Here is a 21,951-nt window from a genome sequence, read left to right on the forward strand (position 1 = left end):
GGGCTTTATTATGTGGAGGTATTTTCCTTCTATACCCGTTTTATCATAAGTGGATGCTGTATCTTGTCAAATGCTTTCTCTGCGTCTATTGAGATAATCATGTGATTTTTATTCTTCATTTTGTTAATGTGGTGAATCACATTGACTGATTTGCAGATGTTGAACCATACCTGCATCACTGGGATGAATCCATCGTTGTCATGGTGTATGATCTTTTTGAGGTATTGTTGTATTCGATTTGCTAGTCTTTTGTTGAGGATATTTGCATCAATGTTCATCAGTGATCTTGGCGTGTAATTTTCTTTTTTTGTGTTGCCCTTGTCTGGTTTTGGTATCAGGATAATGTTTGCTTCATAGAAGGAGTTAGGGAGCCTCCCCTCCTCTTCAATTTTTTCGAAGAGTTTGAGAAGGATAGGTATTAAGTCTTCTTTGAATATTTGGTAGAATTCACCAAGGAAGCCATCTGGTCCTGGACTTTTATTTTTGGGAGGTTTTTGATTGCTATTTCGATCTCCTTACTGGTGATTGGTCTATTCCAAATTCTCTACTTCTTTTTGGTTCAGTTTTCAAAGGTTGTATGATTCTAAGAATTTATCCATTTCTTCTAGATTATCCAATTTGTTGACGTATAGCTTTTCAGAGTATTCTCTTATAATCGTTTGTATTTCTGAGGTGTCTATTGTAATTTCTCCTCTTTCACTTATGATTTTATTTATTTGAACCTTCTCTCTTTTTCTCTTGGTGAGTACAGCTAAAGGTTTGTCAATTTTCTTTATCTTTTCAAAGAACCAGCTCTTGGTTTCATAGTTTTTTTTTCTACTGTTTTTAGTCTCTAGTTCATTGATTTCTGCTTTGATTTTTATTATTTCCTTCCTGCTACTGATTGTGGCTTTGTTTTTCCTTCTTTTTCCTTTATGTGCACTGTTAGATTGTTTGTTTGGGATTTTTCTTGTTTGCTGAGGTAGGCCTGAATTGCTATACACTTTCCTCTTAGAATGGCTTTTGCTGTATCCCATAGATTTTGGCCTGTCATATTTTCATTTGCATTTTCATTTGTCTTCAGGTAATTTTTGATTTCCCCTTTGATTTCTTCATTGACCCGATCTTTGTTCTGTAGCATTTTGTTTAATCTCCACATTTTTGTGGCTTTCCTGATTTTCTTTCTGTAGTTGATTTCCAGTTTTATACCTTTGTGGTCAGAAAATATGCTTGGTATTACTTCGATATTCTAAATTTTATTGAGACTTATTTTGTGGCCTAATACGTGATCAGTCCCGGAGAATGTCCCATCAGCATTTGAAAAGAATGTGTATTCTGCAGTTTTTGGATGGAATGTTCTGTATATATCTACTAAGTCCATCTGGTCTAATGTGTCATTTAAGGCCAATGTTTCTATATTGATCTTCTGTTTGGATGTTCTATCCATTGGTGTAAGTGGAGTGTTAAAGTCCCCTACTACTATTGTGTTACTGTCTATTTCTCCTTTTATGTCTGTTAACAATTGCTTTATATATTTAGGTGCTCCTATTTTGGGTGCATAGATATTTACAAGCATTATATCCTCTTGTTGGATTGTTCCCTTTATCATTATGTAGTGCCCGTCTTTGTCTCTTGTTAAAGTTTTTGTTTTGAAGTGTATTTTGTCTGATATAAGTATTATATAAGTACTGTTACCCCCAGCTTTCTTTTCTATGCCATTTGCTTGGAGTATCTTTTTCCATCATTTCACTTTCAGTTTGTGAGTGTCTTTAGGTCTGAGGTGCGTCTGTTTTATGCAGCATATACATGGGTCTTGTTTTTTAATCCAACCGGCCACTCTATGCCTTTTCATTGGAGCATTTAATCCTTTGACATTTAAAGTAGCTATTGATAAATATGTACCTATTACCATTTTGTTACTTTTTCTGGGAGTTTTAGTAGTACTTCTCTGTTCCTTTCTTCTTCTATTGCTCTCTTCCCGTGTGGTTTAATGACTTTCTTTAGTATTATATTTGACTTCCTTTCTCTTACTTATTTGTGTATTTATTATTGGTTTCTGCTTTGTGATTACCATGAGGTTCACATATAATAACCCGTGTACATAGCAATCTATACTGAGTTAATGGTCTCTTTAGTTTGACCTCTTTCTAGAAGCTCAATTCTTTTACTCCTCTCCTCCCACATTTTATGTTTTTCCTCTTTTATAGGAAGATTAGCCCTGACCTAACATCTGCCACCAATCCTCCTCTTTTTGCTGAGGAAGACTGACCCTGAGCTAACATCCGTGCCCATCTTCCTCTACTTTTTATATGTGGGACGCCTACCACAGCATGGCTTGACAAGCAGTGCCGTGTCCACACCCGGGATCCAAACTGGAGAACCCTGGGCTGCTGAAGCGGAATGTACGAACTTAACAACTGTGCCACCAGGCTGGCCCCACATTTTATGTTTTTGATGTCATATCTAACCCTGTATTTTGTGTGTGTGTATCCATTACCCTCTTATCATTCAAACAGTTAATTTGAGTACTTTTGTCTTTTAACCTTCATATTATCTTCATAGGTGGTTGATCTGCTACTGTACTGTAGTTTTGCCTTTCCAGTGATTTTATTGCCTCTTTTTGGGATACTTTTCTTATTCCTATTTGTAGTCTTCTCTTTCCCACTTAAATAAGTCCCTTCAGCCTTTCTTGTAGAACTGATTTCTTGGTGATAAACTCCTTTAATTTTTGCTTGTCTGGGAAAACCTTTACCTCTCTTTCCATTCTGAGTGATAACCTTGCTGGCTATAGTATTTTTGGCTGTAGGTTTTTTTTTTCCTTTCAACACTTTAAGTATATTGTGCTGCTCCCTTCTGGCCTGTAGGGTTTTGGCTGAGAAGTCAGCTGATAGCCTTATGGGGTTTCCTTTGTATGTCACTTTTTGTCTTTCTCTTGTGGCTTTTACGATCCTCTCTTTGTCTTTAATTTTGGTCATTTTAGTTGTAATGTGTCTTACAGTGGGCCTCTTTGGGTTTATCCTGTTTGGTTCTCTCTGTGCTTCCTGTACCTCAGTGTCTGTTTCCTTCCTTAGGTTAGGAAAGTTTTCAGCTATTATTTCTTCAAAGAGATTCTCTTCCCCTTTGTCTCTGTCTTCTTCTTCTGGGACATCTATAATATGAATATTAGTGCACTTGATATTGTCCCAGAGTTCCCTTAGACTGTTTGGGTTCTTTTTAATATGTTTTCTTTTATCTGTTCATCTCGGGTGTTTTCCTCTAGTCTTTCATCCAGCTCACTGATCCATTCTTCTGTATCATCTACTCTGCTATTGAGTCCCTCTAGTGAATTTTTCATTTCCAGTATTGTATTCTTCATTTCTGGTTGGTTCTTTTTTATATTTTCCAATTCTTTGTTGACATTCTCACTGTGTTCATCCAGTCTTCTCCCAAGATCAGTGAGCATCCTTATGAGTTTTTGTTTGAACTCTTTGTCAGGCAGATTGCTTATTTCTGTTTCATTTAGTTCTTTTTCTGGAGTTTTGTACTGTTCCCTTGCTTGAAACGTATCCCTTTGCCTCTCATTTTGTCTCTTTCTCTGTGCTTATATGTATGTATTAGGTGGGTGAGCTATGTCTCCTGATCTTGGAGAAGTGGCCTTATGTAAGAGACCCCTTTTGAGGCCCAACAGTGTGCTTCCCCCTTGTCGCCAGTTCCAAGTGTTCCAGGAGTGACCTCTGTGTGGGCTACACGTGTCCTTCTGCTGTGGCAGGGTTGCTCTTGCTGCAGGTGCACAGGCAGGCTAGGCTTTCTCTCCCTGGCCAGCTGTTTGTAAGTCTGGTTTAGGGAGCCCCAGCACAGTTGGCTGCAAGGTCTAATAGCACACTCCTGTTACAGTTGTTCTGTTCGGTGAGTAGGCCCCCAGCTTGGCTGGTTGCTAGGTGTAGGTGATTACAATTTCTATAGTCCTCAGGCCTTCAAGGCTCTTGTCAGCTCTCTCAGGATTGCAGCTGAGTGGGGCTGGCCCTAGGCACAGGACCACCTGATTGTTTCAGGCTTTGGAAGGTGGGGCCAATCCCCTACATGGCTGTTTGAGAAGCACAAGTTTTCTGCCACAGATAAGCCTCACCCCCCAAGGGTCCTCACCCAATCTCAACACAGTCCTGGCCCATGCACACATCCCGGCCCCCTGGAGCATACCCCTTCACCCCACTGCAGAGGCCCCCACACTCTCTGCCAATGCCCCCCACATTCTATCTGCTCCTCACGCAGGCCCTGCCCCCCAGAGGTGGACTCACTCATCTGCCTGCAGAGGCTCCAGGCACCCAGTCTATGTAGACCAACAAGTAGCCTGAGGGCTTGCTGTCGGGTGGGGCCAGTCCCTAGGGCAGGCTGCCCGCCCTGGCTGAGCTGGATTAAATCAGTGCTCTAGTGGGTGTGGCAGACCCTGGGCTGTCAGGCCAGGGGAGGAACTCCAGTGGTGTCTGCCAGTGTCTGTGTCAGCACACCTGTACCAGGTCACTACAATGGCTGCTGCCACTGTCTCAGTCCCCAGAGAGGTCTCACCTCTCACTGAGATCCACCCAGAGCCTACAAGGTGAGTCTCTTTTGGCCAAAGGACTGTGCACCTTTCTGGTGATTTTAGGTTGCTGTCTGAGATGGATGAATTTGGGCATGGGCCCTTTAAGAGCTGAGTTTTTCCATTTATATCCCATAGCTTTTCTGGGGGTATTCCCCATTGTAGTTAACAGCCAGCAAAGCCAGATATTATGAGACTCGTCTCAGTTGTGCTGAGTCTGAAGGATGCTTATAGCAGTATCAGGCCCCCAGTCAGGTCCCCATTTCTCCAGAGAGGGCTGTGTACCTTAGGTTTGCTCCCAGCTTGCCAAGAGTGAAGCTCTGTGGCTCCTGAAGGTGGTTTTTTTCTCTCCAGAAAGGAATTTCTGCCTCTTCCGCCTTGGTCAGGACTGTCCCTTATTGTGGGGGTTCTTTTTATCCAGTTTTTGCTTCTTTCTCAGGGTCAATTTTTCCAAGAAGAGTTGTAACCTGGTTGTGTTCGTGGGAGGATGTGGGTTCATAGTCTGCCTACACTGCCGTCTTGAGGAGATCTCTGATGTTTATTTCTTAGAAGTCTCTTCTTCTCTCCCTCATAAATCTCCAATTTGTGGATGGAACAGGGTGACAGGGCTACCCTGTCTATGAAATCATCTCGGCTCCCAGGTGCCTTCCATCTTGTTGTTTTTCCATCCCTCCGTGTGGAGGTTTTCCAAAGCATCACCCCCGTGGTTAAGGATAGATCACCTCACTCTGTCCACATTCTTCTTTCCCCAGGGGAAAGGGGAAAGGAGGAATGAAGGACGTGCTCCTTCTTTTTAAGGGCATGGCCAAAAGGTGCACATATCACTTCTGCTCATTTCCTTTGGCTGAAACTTAGCCACGTGACTGCACCTAGCTGCAAGAGAAGCTGGAATTGCAGCCTAACTGGATGGTCATGTTATTCAAAGGAAGAGGGGGAGATGGGGGTCGGGGCATAGCCACTGTTCTCTGCTTCGAGGTTTCCTATGGGAGCTTTAACCCGGGTAGTCCTTGCTCCAAAGGCTGTAACTTTGACTCTCATACTCTTCTGTCTGGAGCCCCAGTGCTTATGGTGTGGTCCATGGACCAGCATCATTCAGGCGCTTGTTAGAAATGCAGAATCTCAGGCCCTTCTCAGACCAGCTGAATCAGCATCTGATTTTCCAAGATCGCTCAAGGATACCAGGCGCAGCAGATGATACTGGTCCATGGACCACACTTGGAGAAGCAAGGGTCCAGATCAGTATTTCTCGCACTTTCATGTGCACACAAATCATCTGAGGATCTTGCTAAAATGCAGATTCTGATTCAGGAGGTCTTGGGCAAGGCCTGGGACTTTGTATTTCCATCAAACTCCCAGACATTGCTGATGTTGCTGGGCCATGGACCACACTTTGAGTGGCAAAGGTCTGGGGTCTACAGGGTCCTTGACTGAGCTGGTTCTTAGGGCAGCTGTAACAAGTTATCACAAACCGGGTGTCTTAAAACAACAGAAATTTATCCTCTCACAGTTCTGGAGGCCAGAAGTTTGAAACCAAGGTGTCAGCAAGGCCATTCTTTCTCTGAAGCCTCTAGAAAAGAATCTGTTCTGAGGCTCTCTGCCAGCTTCTGGTGTCGCCAGCAATCCTTGGCATTCCTTGACCTGTACGTGTATCATTCCATCTCTGACTCCATCGTCCCATGGTATTCTCCTTAAGCCTGTCTCTGTGCTCTTCTCCTCTCCTTATAAGGACACCAATCATATCCGATTAAGGGACCACCCTACTCCAGTATGATCTCAACTAAACTTACATCTTAATTGCATCTTCAAAGACCCTATTTCCAAATAAGCTCAACTTCTCAGGGACCAGAGTTTAGGACTTCAACATATCTTTTTGAAGGACACAATTCAACCCACAACGGTTTCCTTCCCTCTCAAACGCTGGCTTCCTCTGCAGCCCCACTCTGGTGTGCTAATACAAACTCTTCCTTCTACACTGCCTAGAAACGAATGAGTGTGTGGATACCACCATCTGCCCAGCTTATGCAACCTGCACTGACACTTCAAAAAGTTATTACTGCAGCTGCAAAAAAGGATTCCTGTCTAGCAACGGACTGGCACAGTTCCAGGGCTCAGGAGTGGAATGCAAAGGTGAGTTCACGCCCCCTCAAAGGTGGTAGGAAAATCAGGTGGAAGCTAGCTGGCGCGGCAGGTGTAAGTACTTTTCCTTTTTTTTCCCCCAAATATTATATTATTTCCTCCCTTCCTTCTTTCCTTTCTGTCATGAGACTTATTCCTGGTCACTAAAATTTCCAGTGATTAGAAAGCCACATTAGGATGCGCCTTCAGTCACCCCTCCACGCAGATAAGAAGAATTGCTAACAGTTATTGAGTGCCAGGCCCCGTGTGAAGGGCTTTATGTGCATTTTCACCTTAAATCGACTATGAGCGTTGTGATGATCTCCATTGTCCAGATGAGTAAAGTGAGGATTGGAGAGCTGAAATGACTTGTTGAAGGTCATGCAGTTGACCTGGAATTCAAACCCAGCTGTTTCTGACTCTAACCATGTCTGTCAACCATCTCACCCAGTTGCCACACTCTAGTTAAGAGGTATTGGGGAAACATATTTAATCTCTCTAAGCCTCAATGTTTCCATCTGTAAAATGAGTGTATAAGAGCATCTACCTCAAAGGACAGTTGGGAAGATTAAATGCAACAATGTATGCAGTATCCTAGGTGCATGTACAATATCAAGTGCTATATTAACATAAATGATATGATTCCCAGAAGGAGCTAAGTTCTTTGTCCCTATTCCTTATATCTAGACCCTAATTCTCCTCTTGACAGTAAAGATCTGATTATGCCTCTGAATAAGCCCAGTGGTTGGTAAACTTTCTATAATGGGCCAGATAGGACATATTTTGGAAGTTGCAAGCTGTATGGTCTCTGTCATGGCTACTCAGTGCTCCAGTCGTGGTGCCAAAGCAGTCGTAGATGATACATAAATGAATGGATGTGGCCATGGCTGTGTTCCAATAAAACTTTATTTACACAAACAGCTGCCGGACCGGATTTGACTCATGAGATGCAGTTTGCTGAGTTCTGAGGCAGATAATTCATTTCTATCACTGTAGTTTTTAGGGAGATCAAAACATCCTTCTTTATGTTTGGGCTACAGTTCATGGGTTATTCCATCAGCTCACTAGTGCTCGTAGACCCTGGTGTTTAAATCTGGGGTGAAATCAATATTCCCCGTGTAGAAAATGATGGCTACTACAGCAACAATTTTCGTCCACTCTGTATCTTTGACCCCCAGTATGGTTCCTGACACATTGTGAGTATTAAATAGATATTTCTTGAATGAAAGAACGTGAACCTTGTTCGTTAGTCAACTCTAATCCGTCCTTCTGTTGACAGGCACTTAGATTGTTTCTAATGTTTTACGACTTCAAACAAAGCTGAATGAGGATCCCTGTGACCTCATCTTGAAGCACAGTGGCAGCTCAAGATTTCTCTCTGAGAGAGGTGCAGTTGACTTGGAGGGTGCCCTAGGAGATATGTCTTGAAATTGTGCTTGCATGACAAGTACATAGCAAATGTTTATTTAGGGTAACTTGGCAGAGCATGGCTGAAGCAAATTTGGGGAAGGCCAACCCATGGTACCATGACTGCAAAATTCCATGGGTGCCTTAATGAGTAAATTCCTAGAGGTGGCTTTGCAAGGTGTTCTAGTTATCCATTGCTGGGTAACAGGCCACCTGCAAACTTAGAGCATGAAAACAACAGCAGTCATTTATTTCGCTCGTGAATGAGCCCATTTGGGCTGAGTTTAGAGAGGATGGCTTGTCTCTGTTCCACACAGTGTCGGTTGAATTGGCTCAACTGGAGGCTGGAGGATTCACTTTGAAGAGCGCCCCATCACAAGGCTGGCAAGCTGGTGCTGGCTATTGGCCGGCTGCTCCCCCAGGGCTGTGAGATGGAGATCTTAGTTCTTGTCCATGTGAGCTGCTTTTTGATGGCTTGTTAGGCTTCCTCAAAGTATGGTAGCTCAGTTCCAAGAATGAGTATCTCAAGACGACAAGGAAGTAGATTATATTTTTATGACCTGGATTGACTTCCACTATAGTCACAAGCATCCTGAGATTCATGGGGTGGTAACATAAACCCCCACTCCTTGATGGAAAGAGTATCAAATTCACACAGAATGAAGGGCATATGAGATGGAAAACATTGTTTCAACCATCTTTGGAGAATAAAATCTACTGCAGAAGATGAGGCAACTTTGTAACTCCAATTCTTTCTCTATCCAGATATAGATGAGTGTTCTAAGAGGCCCACACCATGTGGTGCTCACTCAGTCTGCAAAAACCTGCCTGGGAGATACAAGTGCAGCTGTTTGCCTGGTTTCTCTTCTCCCACTGGAAATAACTGGAACCCGGCAAAGCCAGGTCATTTCTCCTGTACAGGTAATCCTCTCGGTATCTCAGGTGTGGTCTTTCGTGGATGGCTACCATTGAGTTGGGTACCTGTGTTTCTCACCTTAGACACTCATTCTTTTGTCTGCTCGCTCTCCTCCACTGCTCCTCAGACATCAACGAATGCCTCTCCAGCGGGGTCTGCCCAGAGCATTCTGAGTGCACCAACTCCTTGGGAAGCTACCGTTGCACCTGCCTACCTGGATTCTCTTCTAGAAACTCCATCTGTGAAGGTAAAGAGGACCTGCCCTTCTTATTGAGTAGGACCTGCCTACTCAATTAAGAATCACCTCAATTCATGATGCTGTGAGGTAGGGATCATGATCCTCAGTTTAGGAGTGAGAACATTGAGGCTCAGAGAGGTGAAGTGACTTGCCCAAGGATGCACAGCTATTAAGTGGAACAACCAGGATTTGAGCTTCTGTTGAGGGAACACTGTAGGTTAGGCAGAGCATCAGGCAGTATTTCAGAGTAACAGGATGGTGGTCGCTCTGTCCACAGAACACTTTTCTCCTCAGGGGACATTAGTAATGTCTAGAGGCATTTTCAATTGTCACACTGGTGGTGGTGGTGGCGTTGTGTGTGCTACTGTCATCAAAGGAATAGAGGCCAGAGACGCTGCTAAACACCCTACAATGTACAATACTGCTTCCCACAACAAAAAAATGATCTGGTCCCAAATGTCAGTAGGGTTGAGGTAGAGAAACTCTGTGCTAGGGAGAACTGAGACCTGGACCTCAGAACTTTTTCCCAAAAGATATTTGAATTAAGGCCTGAGAGTTACCCTCATTCTCCTTTCCCTTCCATGTTAAGTCAGTCATTACGTCTTGGGGAATCTACCTGCTAAATCTGTCTTGAATGTCTCGACTCTTCTCCATCCTTGGCTCTGGCTTCATGTTTTCTTCATCTTTACTGCTCCTCATTTCTCCAGTCTTGTCCCCTCAAATACATCCTCCACACTGCCTCCAGAATGTTCTCACTGAGTCGCCAGGGCTCCATCCTCCTGAGTCCACTGAGGTTCTATTGTTCTCTACGTTTTCTTATAGGGACGATGACTCCACCCAGCATGGCATGGAGTGATCAAGCCCTCATCACAGCTCCGTGGCTTGGACTCAGAGATATCTGAAGTCATGTCTTCTTTTACTAGTGAATTCCTAGCAGTTAGCTATTGCTGAGGAGCAAATTACCCTAAAAGTCAATGGCTAAAAACAACAACCATTTCTTTTTAGCTCTTGATTCCATGCATGGGTGGTTCAGGTGGGGCTCTTCTGGTTTGTTCTTTGAGTCTCAACTGTTCCTCTTCCTGTGTCTGTGGTCAGCTGTGGTTGGGCGGGGCTGGGCTGTCTCACACGACTGGGGCTCATCTGGGATGATCCATTTCTTCCATCCTTCATTCAGCTAGTCTAGGGCTTGTTCAGGTGGCAGAATGAAGAGGCCTAAGGCATAGGTGGAAGAAAATAATCCTCTGGAGGTTTAAGTTTGGAACTGGTACCACATCACTTCTTCTGCATTCTATTGGCCAGTGCAAGTGATAGGGCCAGCTGGATGAAGGGGTGGAAAACAAACTCCACATTTAAAGAGAGGAGAGGCCAAGTCATATTGTACTGCACAAGCCACATCCTGAGGTGTGGCTATACGTATATATTCGTGGCCAGTGAAGTACCACACTCTTGGCAGATATTTTTTGGATATATGAATAGATGGATAGATGGATGGATAGATGCATAGATACATAGATGGATGGATGATTAAAACGAATGGACAAAGAAAGAAAGGAATAAACAGTTTACTTTGTTCTCTATGCAAAAAAAAGGGGGGGTACTGCGGCCATTTCTGCAAACTATGATCGTTATGTTTTGAAATCATTTGTCACCCTTTTGCTTACATACTATCGGCCAGAATTTATTCTCATGGTCCTCCCTAACTGCAAGGGAGGTTAGGAAGAAGGGGAGAACTTGGGTATTGGGGAGCCTCAGTGCTGTGTGCCACAACTTAAGAGCATGTAGAGTGAATATTCACTTACCATGTCCTTTCCAAATTTCCTGCTCTGCCTTGATCCCGGTTTTCTCTTGCACTCTCCAGATGTGGATGAATGTGCAGATCCCAGATCTTGCCCAGAGCATGCGACCTGCCACAACAGTCTTGGCAGCTACTCTTGTGTCTGCAACCAAGGATTTGTTTCCAGCAGTGGAAACGTGAGGTTCCAGGGCCAGGGAGAGACGTGTGAAGGTAGGTGGAGGGGTGTGTTGGGGAATTAGGTCCCAGACTGTTTACAAAGGCAACACTGGTGGAGCACGAGTCGGGGTGGGTCTTGGCTGTGTTCAAAGACCTCATCAGCAAAACTGAAGACAATAATCACTCATTCACTCTTCAACCCATACTTTGAGCATGTGCAACATGGCTGGTTCTATTCTGGGGATGGCAGATACAGCAGTGAATAACACAGGCAAAAACGTTTGTTCTCCTGGAATTTATTGTCTAGTGTGGGGGAGATAGTTAACAAAATAAAAATGTATGAAACCTTTCTGTGTTAGGGAAAGTTAAAGGCGGTGAAGACCAATAAGGCAGGAAAGGCAGTTAGAGAGTGCTGTGGTCTAATTTTAAGAGAGTGGTAAGAAAAGGCCGTGCTGAGAATTTGATATGTGAGAAAAGATCCGGTGGAAGTGAGGGAGTGAGAGATTGGGTGTCTGGGGAAGAATGTTCCAGGAGGAGGCAAGAGAAGATAGAAAAGTCTGGAGGCAGGATCCCAGCCAAGCCGCTAAGCTCTCCCATCAGTGTGCTCATTCGGTCCTCCCAACAACCTGACGGTATCGGTTTGATTTTACACCCATTTCACAGATGAGGAAACTGAGCTTCCATTGTGGTTGAATCACTGTCCCAAGGTCGAATAGGTAGGAGGTAGGAGAGTCAGGATCTGACTTTGCCTGGGTGTGGCTTCACAGCACGTGCTCCCACCACCATGCTAATTTGCCTCCAAATGAGGCTGCAGCCTCTGGCAGCTCACGATGGGCTTGCATAGGACACATATCAGTTTAATCACCACATTTCCAGTCTCTGAGGTTCCGACGACCTGGGAAGCTGTCGTCTGAAACTTCCAGAGCTGCTCAGAACCTGGATTCCAATCATAATTGTGCCTTTCACAAGCTATGCGATGTTGCACAATTTTGAAGTCTCAGTTTCCTCCTCTGAAAAATGGAAATATCAGTTTGCACCTCGTTGGGCTGCTCTGAGCATTCGTTGAGCTGATGCGTGTGAAGTATCTACCTCAATGCCTGCCACAAAGAAAGCTCCACATGTCAGCAGTGAATTTTGTCTTTTGGTTAACATTTGCTTTCATAGTAATTGCTATGCTCCAGGCTCTGTTCAGAGCGCTTTACAGAGATCACCTGAGGAAACTGAGACACACAGAGATGGATTCTCTGTCCATTGTATTAGGCAGTTCAGGCTGCATAACAAAATATTGTAGACTGGGGGCCTTAAGCAACAGAGACTTATTTTCTCACAGTTCTGGAGGCCAGAATTCTGAAATCAAGCTGTCAGCAGGGTCATGCTTTCTCTGAAGACTCTAGGGGACAATCTGTTCTGAGGCTCTCTCCCAGCTTCTGGTGTTTCCAGCAATCTCTGGGTTCCTTGACCTGTAGATGTGTCATTTCCATCTCTGACTCCATCATCATGTGGTGTTCTCCCTAAGCCTGTCTCTGTGCCTGTTTTCCTCTCCTTATAAGGATACCAATCATATCTGGTTAAGGGACCATCCTACTCCAGTACGATGTCTTAACTTACATCTTAAGCACATGTACAAAGACCCTATTTCTAATAAGTTCACATTCTCTGAGACTAGAGGTTAGAACTTCAACATATCTTTCTGGTGGCCATAACTCCCCACAACAGTTGCCTGTACGATCTCTGTCAATGATGACTCAATGCTCCAGTTGTGTTGCTAAAGCAGTCATAGATGATACATAAATGAATGGATGTGGCTGTGTGCCAATAAAACTTTATTTACACAAACAGATGAGGGGCCAGATTTGACCTATGGGATGTAGTTCGCTGAGCTCTAAATAAGATCATTCATTTCTACCACCGGAGTTTCCAGAGTGCCCCAAACCTCCTTCTTCATCTTTGGGCTACAGTTCATGGGTTATTCAGCCTTCTCAGTAGTGCCGGTGGACCCTGGTGTTTAAATTTGGGGTGAAATCAATATTTCCCATCTAGAAAATGCTGGGTTCTACAGCAACGATTTTGTCCACTCTGTGTTTCACCCTCAGTATGGTGCCTGATACATTGCAAGTATTAAATGGATATTTGTTGAATGGAGGAACATGAATTTTATTCTTTACATCGACTCCAGATTGAATCACCTGTCAACTGACAGGCACTTAGTTTGTTTCTAATGCTTTACAACTTCACACAAAGCTGGGGTGAGCATCCCTGTGATGGTATCTTGAAGTTCAGTGGCCGCTCCAGTTTTCTCTCTAGGAGAGGTGCAGTTGACTGGGAGGGACATATAGGAGACTTGCATTGAAGTTGTGCTTGCACGAGAGGTACACAGCAAGTGTTTCTTTGGGGTGATTTGGCAGAGCGGGGTTGAAAGACGTTTGTGCAAGGCCACCCCTTGCTCCCATGACTGCACAATTCCATGGGTGCTTCAATGTGTCGGTTCCTAGAGGTGGCTTTGCAAGGTGTTCAAGTCATCTGTTGTTGCATAACAGACCCCCTGCAAACTCAGTGCATGAAAACAACAGCAGTCATTTATTTTGCTCACAAACGAACCTGCTATTTGGGCTTGGTTTGGAGAGGATGGCTTGCCTCTGTTCCACACTGTGTCAGTTGAGTTGGCTCAACTGGAGGCTGGAGGAATCAGTTTGGAGAAGGCCCACTGACAAGGCTGGCAAGCTGGTGCTGGCTGTTGGCTGGCTGCTCCCCCAGGGCTGCGGGCTGGAGGTCTTAGCTCTTGTCCATGTGAGCTGCTTTTTCACGGCTTGTTGGGCTTCCTCAAAGTATGAGTGAAGTTCCAAGAATGAGTTCCAAGAATGAGCATCTCAAGAGAACAAAGAAGTGCATTGTATTTTTATGACCGAGTGTGAGATTTTTGTGACGTTGTCTAATACTTTTATGACCTAACATGCAGTTTTTACGACTTGGTGTCACATCCCCCGTAGTCACAAGCATGCTCGTATTTAAGGGGTGGGAATATAGACCCCACTGCTTGGTGGATGGAGTACAAAATTCACACTTAATGACGGGCATATGGGATGGAAAACATTGCTTCCGTCCAATGAACAGAACATCTTCCCACAACCAAAAATGCTCCAGTCCCAAATGTTAGTAGTACTGATGTAGAGAAACTCTGTGATAGGGAGAGCTCAGACCAAAACCTCAGAACTGTTTCCTAAAAGGTATTTGAATTAAGGGCTGAGAGTTACCTTCATCCTCCCTCCCCTTCCATATTAAATCCGTCATTATCTCTTGGAGAATCTCCCTGCTACAGACGTCTTGAATGTTTCCACTCTTCTCCATCCTTGGTTCAGCCTTCATCCTTACTATGGCAGCATCCTCACTGGTCTCTCCCTGTCTGCAGTCTGGTCTCCTCTAATCCATCCTCCACACTGCAGCCAGAATGTTCTCACTAAGACACCAAGACTCCATCTTCCTGAGTCTACAGAGGTTCTATTGTTCTCTACATTCACTTATAGGGAGGGTGATTTCAAACAGCATGGCATGGAGTGATCTAGCCCTCATCACATCCCCTTGGCTTGGAATCACAGATATTTGAAGTCATCTTCATTTTGCTAGTGTAATTGTAGCAGTTAGCTAGTTCTGAGTAACAGTGATCCTGCAAGTCCATGGCTAACAACAGCTGCCAATTTTTTTAGCTCTCAATTCCATGCACGGGCAGTTTAGGTTGAGCTCTGCTGGTCAGTTCTTTGGGTCTCAACCATCTTCTTTGTTTGTCTGTGGTCGGCTGTGGTTGGGCTGGGCTGTCTCAGATGACTGAGGCTCATTGGGATGATTCATTTCTTCCCTCCTCCATTCGGCTAGTCTAGGACTTGTTCAGGTGGCAGAATCATGAGGCCCAAAGGAGAAGCAGAAGCAGAAGCAGAAGCAAATAATCCTATAGAGGTCTAAGTTTGGAACTGACACCACATCAGTCCTGCTGCATTCTATTGACCAATGCAAGTCATAGGGCCAGATGGATGAAGGGGTGGAAAACAAACTCCACATTTAAATAAAGGAGTGGCAAAGCCACACTGCAGTGCACAAGCTGCATCCTGAGGTGTGCATAGAGGGGTATATATGTGGCCAGTGAAGTACCACACTCTTGGCAGATGTTTTTTGGATGGATAGATGTATGGATGGATGGATAAATGGATAGCTGAATAGATGCATAGATTGGTGGATGGATAGATGGACAGATGAATGATTAAAAAAAGTGAACAAAGGAACGAAGGAATAAACAATGTACTTTGTTCTCTATGCCGGAAATGGGGACTATGACCATTTCTGCAAAGTAGCATTGTTATAGTAGTTTTGAAATTACTTGTCACCATTTTGCATACATACTATTGGCCAGAATTTGTTTTCATGGACCCGATTAACTGCAGGGAGGTTAGGAAGAAGGGTAGAACGTGAATATTGGGGAGCCTCGGTGCTGCGTGCCACAACTTAAGAGCACGTAGAGTGAATATTCACTTACCATCTCCTTTCCGAAATTCCTGCTCTGCCTTGATCCCGGTTTTCTCTTGCACTCTCCAGATGTGGATGAATGTGCAGATCCCAAATCTTGCCCAGAGCACGCGACCTGCCACAACAGTCCTGGAAGCTACTCTTGTGTCTGCAACCAAGGATTTGCTTCCAGCAGTGGAAACGTGAGGTTCCAGGGCCAGGGAGAGACGTGTGCAGGTAGGTGGAGTGGTGTGTTGGGGAATTAGGTCCAAGTCTGTTTACAAAGACAGCAATGGTGCAGAATGAGTCGGGGTGGGACTTGGCTGTGTTCGAAGACCTCATCAACAAAACTGAAGGCAATAATCATTCATGCATGCAGTCTTTGACCAAGACTTAGAGCATGTGCAACACAGCTGGTTCTATTCCAGCATGGTGGATACAGCAGTGAATAACATAGGCACAGATGTTTGTTCTCCTGAAACTTACACTCTAGTGCATGAGGAGATCAATAACAAAATATAAATGCATGAACATATTGTGTGTTAGGGAAAGTTAAAGGAGATGAAGAAATATAAGGCAGCAAAGGTCAACAGAGAGTGCCGTGAGTGGACGTCTAATTTTAACAGAGTGGTAATAAATGGCTGTGCTGAGAACTGTATATTTGAGAAAAGATGGGTACTACAGCAACGATTTTGTCCCCTCTGTGTTTGACCTCCAGTGTGGTGTGTGATACACTGTGAATATCAAACAGATTTGTGATGGATGAAGGAACATGCACCTTATTCTTTATGTCAACTCCAGTTGGAAGGACGATTCTACTGACAGGCACTAGGTTGTTTCTAATGTTTTACAGCTTCGTACAAAGCTGGGATGACATCCCGGTGATCTTCTCTTGACGTACAGTGGCCGCTCCAGTTTTCTGACTAGGAGAGGTGCGGGTGACTGGGTGGGAAACATAGGAGACTTGCCTTGAAGTTGTGTTTCCACTACAAATACACAGCAAGTGTTTGCTTACAGTGAAATGGCAGAGCAGGGTTGAAGGAGACTTGGGCAGAGGTACACGATGGTCCCACGACTGCACAGTTCCATGAGTTCCTCAATGGGTAAAATCCTAGAGGTGGCTTTGCCAGGTGTTCTAGTTCCCTATGGGTGGGTAACAGACCATCTCCAAACTTGGTGACTGAAAACAGCAACAATCATTTATTTTGCTTATGAATGAATCTGCTATTTGGCCTTGGTTTGAGGAGGATGGCTTGCCTCTGTCCCACACAGTGTCAGTTGACTTGGTTCAACTGGAGGCTGGAGGAATCAGTTTGGAGAAGGCCCACTGACAAGGCTGGCAAGCTGGTGCTGGCTGTTGGTTGGCTGTTCCCCCAGGGCTGTGGCCTGCAGGTTTTAGTTCTGGTCTATGTGAGCTGCTTCTTCATGACTTGTTGGGCTTCCTCAAAACATGGCGGGTCAGTTCCAAGAATGAACATCTCAAGAGAACAAAGAAGTGCATTATTTTTTTATGACCCAGTGTGATATTTTTATGACCTAGCATGGAATTTTTACGACCTGGTGTCACTTTCACTATAGTTACAAACATGCTCAGATTCAGATGGGAATCTAGACCCCAATGCCTCACGGATGGAGTACTGAATGCAGGGCATATGTGATGGAAAATGCTGTTTCAACCGTCTTTGGAAAATGCATTCTGCTGCACAAGTTGTGACAACTTTGCAACTCTAACTCTTTCTCTATCCAGATGTAGATGAGTGTTCTAAGAAGCCCTCACCATGTGGTGCTAACTCAGTCTGCAAAAACCTGCCCGGGAAATACAAGTGCAGCTGTTTGCCTGGTTTCTCTTCTCCCACTGGAAATGACTGGAACCCGGCAAAGCCAGGTCGTTTCTCCTGTACAGGTAACGCTCTCGGCATCTCAGGTGTGGTCTTTCGGGGGCGGCTACCATTGAGTTGGATACCTGTGTTTCTCACCTTAGACACTCATTCTTTTGTCCGCTCTCTCTCCTCCACTGCTCCTCAGACATCAATGAATGCCTCTCCAGCGGGATCTGCCCAGAGCATTCTGAGTGCACCAACTCCTTGGGAAGCTACAGTTGCAGCTGCCGAGCTGGATTCTCCTCTAGAAACTCCATCTGTGAAGGTAAAGAGGACCTGCCCTCCTCATTTACCTGCTCAATTAACAATCACCTCAATTGATGGTGCTATGAGGTAGGGGTCGCTATCCCCATTTTAGGAGTGAGAACATTGAGGCTCAGAGAGGTGAAGTGACTTGCCCAAGGATGCACAGCTATTAAGTGGAACAACCAGGATGTGAACTTCTGTTGAGGGCCCATCGTGAGTTAAGCAGTGGGTCAGGCAGTACTTGAGAGTAATGGGGGACTCTGTCCCTGGAACGATTTTCTCCTCAGGGGACACTAGAAACGTCTAGAGACATTTTTGATTGTCACACTGGTGGTGGTGGTGGGGTTGTGTGTGCTACTGTCATCAAGGGAGTAGAGGCCAGAGATGCTGCTAAACACCCTACAATGCACAGTACTGCCTCCCACAACCAAAAATGATCTGGTCCCAAATGTCAGTAGGGCTGAGGTAGAGACACCCTGTGCTCGGGAGAGCTGAGACCCAGATCTCGGAACTTTTTCCCAAAAGGTATTTGAATTAAGGCCTGAGAGTGACTCTCATCCCTCTCCCCTTCTGTATTGTCGGTCATCATGTCTTGGGGATTCTACCTGCTAATCGTGTCTTGAATCTCATCAGACTTCTTCCTCCTTCACTCAGGCTTCATATTTACTGCAGCAGCATCCTCACTTGTCTCTCCCTGTCTCCAGTCTTCTCCCCTCAAGTCCCTCCTCTACACTGCCTCCAGAATGTTCTCACTGAGACCCCGGGTCTCCATCCTCCTGAGTCCACTGAGGATCTATTGCTCCCTACGTTCACTTACAGGGATCGTGACTCCATCCAGAGGGGTTTGGAGTGATCAAGCCGTCATCACAGCTCCTGGGCTTGGATTCAGAGATATTTGAAGTCATGTCTCATTGTTCTGGTCCATTTGTAGCAGTTATCTATTGCTGAGTAACAAATTACCCTGAAAGTCAATGGCTTAAAACAACTACTGTTTATTTAGCTCTTGACCCCATGCATTGGCAGTTTAGCTATGGCTCTAGTGGTGAGTTCTTTGGGTCTCAACCATTCTTTTTCCTGTGTCTGTGGTCAGCTGTGGTTGGCCTGGGCTATCTCCGATGACTGGAGCTCATCCGAGCTGATCCATCTCTCTTCCTCTTTTTCGTTGTTCATTAGTCTAGTCTAGGACTTGTTCGGGTGAGAGAATCAGGAATCCCAAAGCATGAGCAGAAGCAAATAATCCTCTGGAGGTCTGAGTTTGGAACTGGTACCACATCACTTCCGCTGCATTCTACTGACCAGTGCAAGTCATAGGGCCAGCTGGATGAAGGGGTGGAAAACAAACTCCACGTTTAAATAGAGGAGTGGCAAAGTCACATTGCACTGCACAAGCTGCATCTTGAGGTGTGGATAGGGTTGCATATAAGTGGCCAGAGAAGTATCACACTCTCGGAAGTTATTTTCTGGATGAATGAATAGGTGGATAGATGTATGGATGTATGCATAGATAGAGGGGTAGCTGAATAGATGCATAGATTGATGGATGGATGGATGGATAGCTGAATAGAGGCATAGATTGATGGATGGATGGATGAGTGCATAGATGGATAGCTGAAGAGATGCATAGATTGATGGATGGGTGGATGGATGGATTGATGCTTAAAAGAAATGAACAAAGGAAAGGAATAAACAGTGTACTTTGTTCTCTATGCCGGAAACGGGGATCTTGACCATTTCTGCAAAGTACCATTGTTATAGTAGTTTTGATGTTACTTGTCACACTTTTGCTTACATATTATTGGCCAGAACCTATTCTCATGGAGCCGCGGGACTGCAGGGAGGTTAGGAAGAAGGGTAGAACGTGAATATTGGGGAGCCTCGGCGCTGCGTGCCACAACTTAAGAGCACGTAGAGTGAATATTCACTTACCATCTCCTTTCCGAAATTCCTGCTCTGCCTTCATGCCGGTTTTCCCTTCCACTCTCCAGATGTGGATGAATGTGCAGATCCCAAATCTTGCCCAGAGCACACGACCTGCCACAACAGTCCTGGAAGCTACTCTTGTGTCTGCAACCAAGGATTTGCTTCCAGCAGTGGAAACGTGAGATTTCAAGGCCAGGGAGAGACATGTGCAGGTAGGTGGAGGGGTGTGTTGGGGAATTAGGTCCCAGTCTGTTTACAAAGACAGCACTTGTGGAGCACGAGTCAGGGTGGGTCTTGGCTGTGTTTGAAGACCTCATCAACAAAACCTAAGGCAAGAATCATTCATTCATTCATTCATGCATGCAGTGTTTGACGAAGACTTAGAGCATGTGCAACACGGCTGGTTCTATTCCGGGGATGGTGGATACAGCAGTGAATAACTCAGGCACACATGTTTGTTCTCCTGGAACTTACCCTCTACTGTGGGAGGAGATGAATAACAAAATATAAATGCATGAATATATTGTGTGTTAGGGAAAGTTAAAGGAGATGAAGAAGTATAAGGCAGCAAAGGTCAACAGAGAGTGCCGTGAGTGGACGTCTAATTTTAACAGAGTGGTAAGAAATGGCCGTGCTGAGAACTGTATATTTGAGAAAAGACGGGTACTACAGCAACGATTTTGTCCCCTCTGTGTTTGACCTCCAGTGTGGTGTCTGATACACTGTGAATATTAAACAGACATTTGAAGGATGAAGGGACATGCACCTTATTCTTTATGTCAACTCCAGTTGGAAGGACGATTCTACTGACAGGCACTAGGTTGTTTCTAATGTTTTACAGCTTCGTACAAAGCTGGGATGACATCCCGGTGATCTTCTCTTGACGTACAGTGGCCGCTCCAGTTTTCTGACTAGGAGAGGTGCGGGTGACTGGGTGGGAAACATAGGAGACTTGCCTTGAAGTTGTGTTTCCACTACAAATACACAGCAAGTGTTTGCTTACAGTGAAACGGCAGAGCAGGGTTGAAGGAGACTTGGGCAGAGGTACACGATGGTCCCACGACTGCACAGTTCCATGAGTTCCTCAATGGGTAAAATCCTAGAGGTGGCTTTGCCAGGTGTTCTAGTACTCTATGGGTGGGTAACAGACCATCTCCAAACTTAGTGACTGAAAACAGCAACAATCATTTATTTTGCTCATGAATGAATCTGCTATTTGGCCTTGGTTTGAGGAGGATGGCTTGCCTCTGTCCCACACAGTGTCAGTTGACTTGGTTCAACTGCAGGCTGGAGGAATCAGCCTGGAGAAGGCCCACTGACAAGGCTGGCAAACTGGTGCTGGCTGTTGGTTGGCTGTTCCCCCAGGGCTGTGGGCTGCAGGTTTTCGTTCTGGGCTATGTGAGCTGCTTCTTCATGACTTGTTGGGCTTCCTCAAAACATGGTGGGTCAGTTCCAAGAATGAACATCTCAAGAGAACAAAGAAGTGCATTATTTTTTTATGACCCAGTGTGATATTTTTATGACCTAGCATGGTATTTTTACGACCTGGTGTCACTTTCACTGTAGTCACAAACATGCTCAGATTCAGATGGGAATCTAGACCCCAATGCCTCATGGATGGAGTACTGAATGCAGGGCATATGTGATGGAAAACCCTGTTTCAACCGTCTTTGGAAAATGCATTCTGCTGCACAAGTTGTGACAACTTTGCAACTCTAACTCTTTCTCTATCCAGATATAGATGAGTGTTCTAAGAAGCCCTCACCATGTGGTGCTAACTCAGTCTGCAAAAACCTGCCCGGGAAATACAAGTGCAGCTGTTTGCCTGGTTTCTCTTCTCCCACTGGAAATGACTGGAACCCGGCAAAGCCAGGTCGTTTCTCCTGTACAGGTAACGCTCTCGGCATCTCAGGTGTGGTCTTTCGGGGGCGGCTACCATTGAGTTGGATACCTGTGTTTCTCACCTTAGACTCTCATTCTTTTGTCCGCTCTCTCTCCTCCACTGCTCCTCAGACATCAATGAATGCCTCTCCAGCGGGATCTGCCCAGAGCATTCTGAGTGCACCAACTCCTTGGGAAGCTACAGTTGCAGCTGCCGAGCTGGATTCTCCTCTAGAAACTCCATCTGTGAAGGTAAAGAGGACCTGCCCTCCTCATTTACCTGCTCAATTAACAATCACCTCAATTGATGATGCTATGAGGTAGGGGTCGCTATCCCCAGTTTAGGAGTGAGAACATTGAGGCTCAGAGAGG

The 21,951-nt window shown here is 45.0% G+C and overlaps 1 protein-coding gene across 4 annotated transcripts in view; it reads left to right on the forward strand.

Annotated features, from left to right (window-relative positions):
* The window catches only part of ADGRE1 (adhesion G protein-coupled receptor E1), a 69,273-nt gene that overhangs the window by 13,579 nt on the left and 33,743 nt on the right, over positions 1-21,951 (forward strand). Inside the window, exons 4-13 of one of the 4 annotated variants that reach the window (XM_070272586.1) lie at positions 6,515-6,661; positions 8,822-8,977; positions 9,100-9,219; positions 11,069-11,215; positions 15,743-15,889; positions 17,400-17,555; positions 17,678-17,797; positions 19,764-19,910; positions 21,434-21,589; positions 21,712-21,831. In XM_070272586.1, coding sequence (XP_070128687.1) covers positions 6,515-6,661; positions 8,822-8,977; positions 9,100-9,219; positions 11,069-11,215; positions 15,743-15,889; positions 17,400-17,555; positions 17,678-17,797; positions 19,764-19,910; positions 21,434-21,589; positions 21,712-21,831 — 1,416 coding nt within the window. The remainder of the gene's footprint in view (positions 1-6,514; positions 6,662-8,821; positions 8,978-9,099; positions 9,220-11,068; positions 11,216-15,742; positions 15,890-17,399; positions 17,556-17,677; positions 17,798-19,763; positions 19,911-21,433; positions 21,590-21,711; positions 21,832-21,951) is intronic. The other 3 variants (XM_070272587.1, XM_070272588.1, XM_023644604.2) reach the window with 3 other exon arrangements.

The sequence above is a fragment of the Equus caballus genome, chromosome 7 (assembly GCF_041296265.1).
Source record: "Equus caballus isolate H_3958 breed thoroughbred chromosome 7, TB-T2T, whole genome shotgun sequence".
Classification (NCBI taxonomy): domain Eukaryota; kingdom Metazoa; phylum Chordata; class Mammalia; order Perissodactyla; family Equidae; genus Equus; species Equus caballus.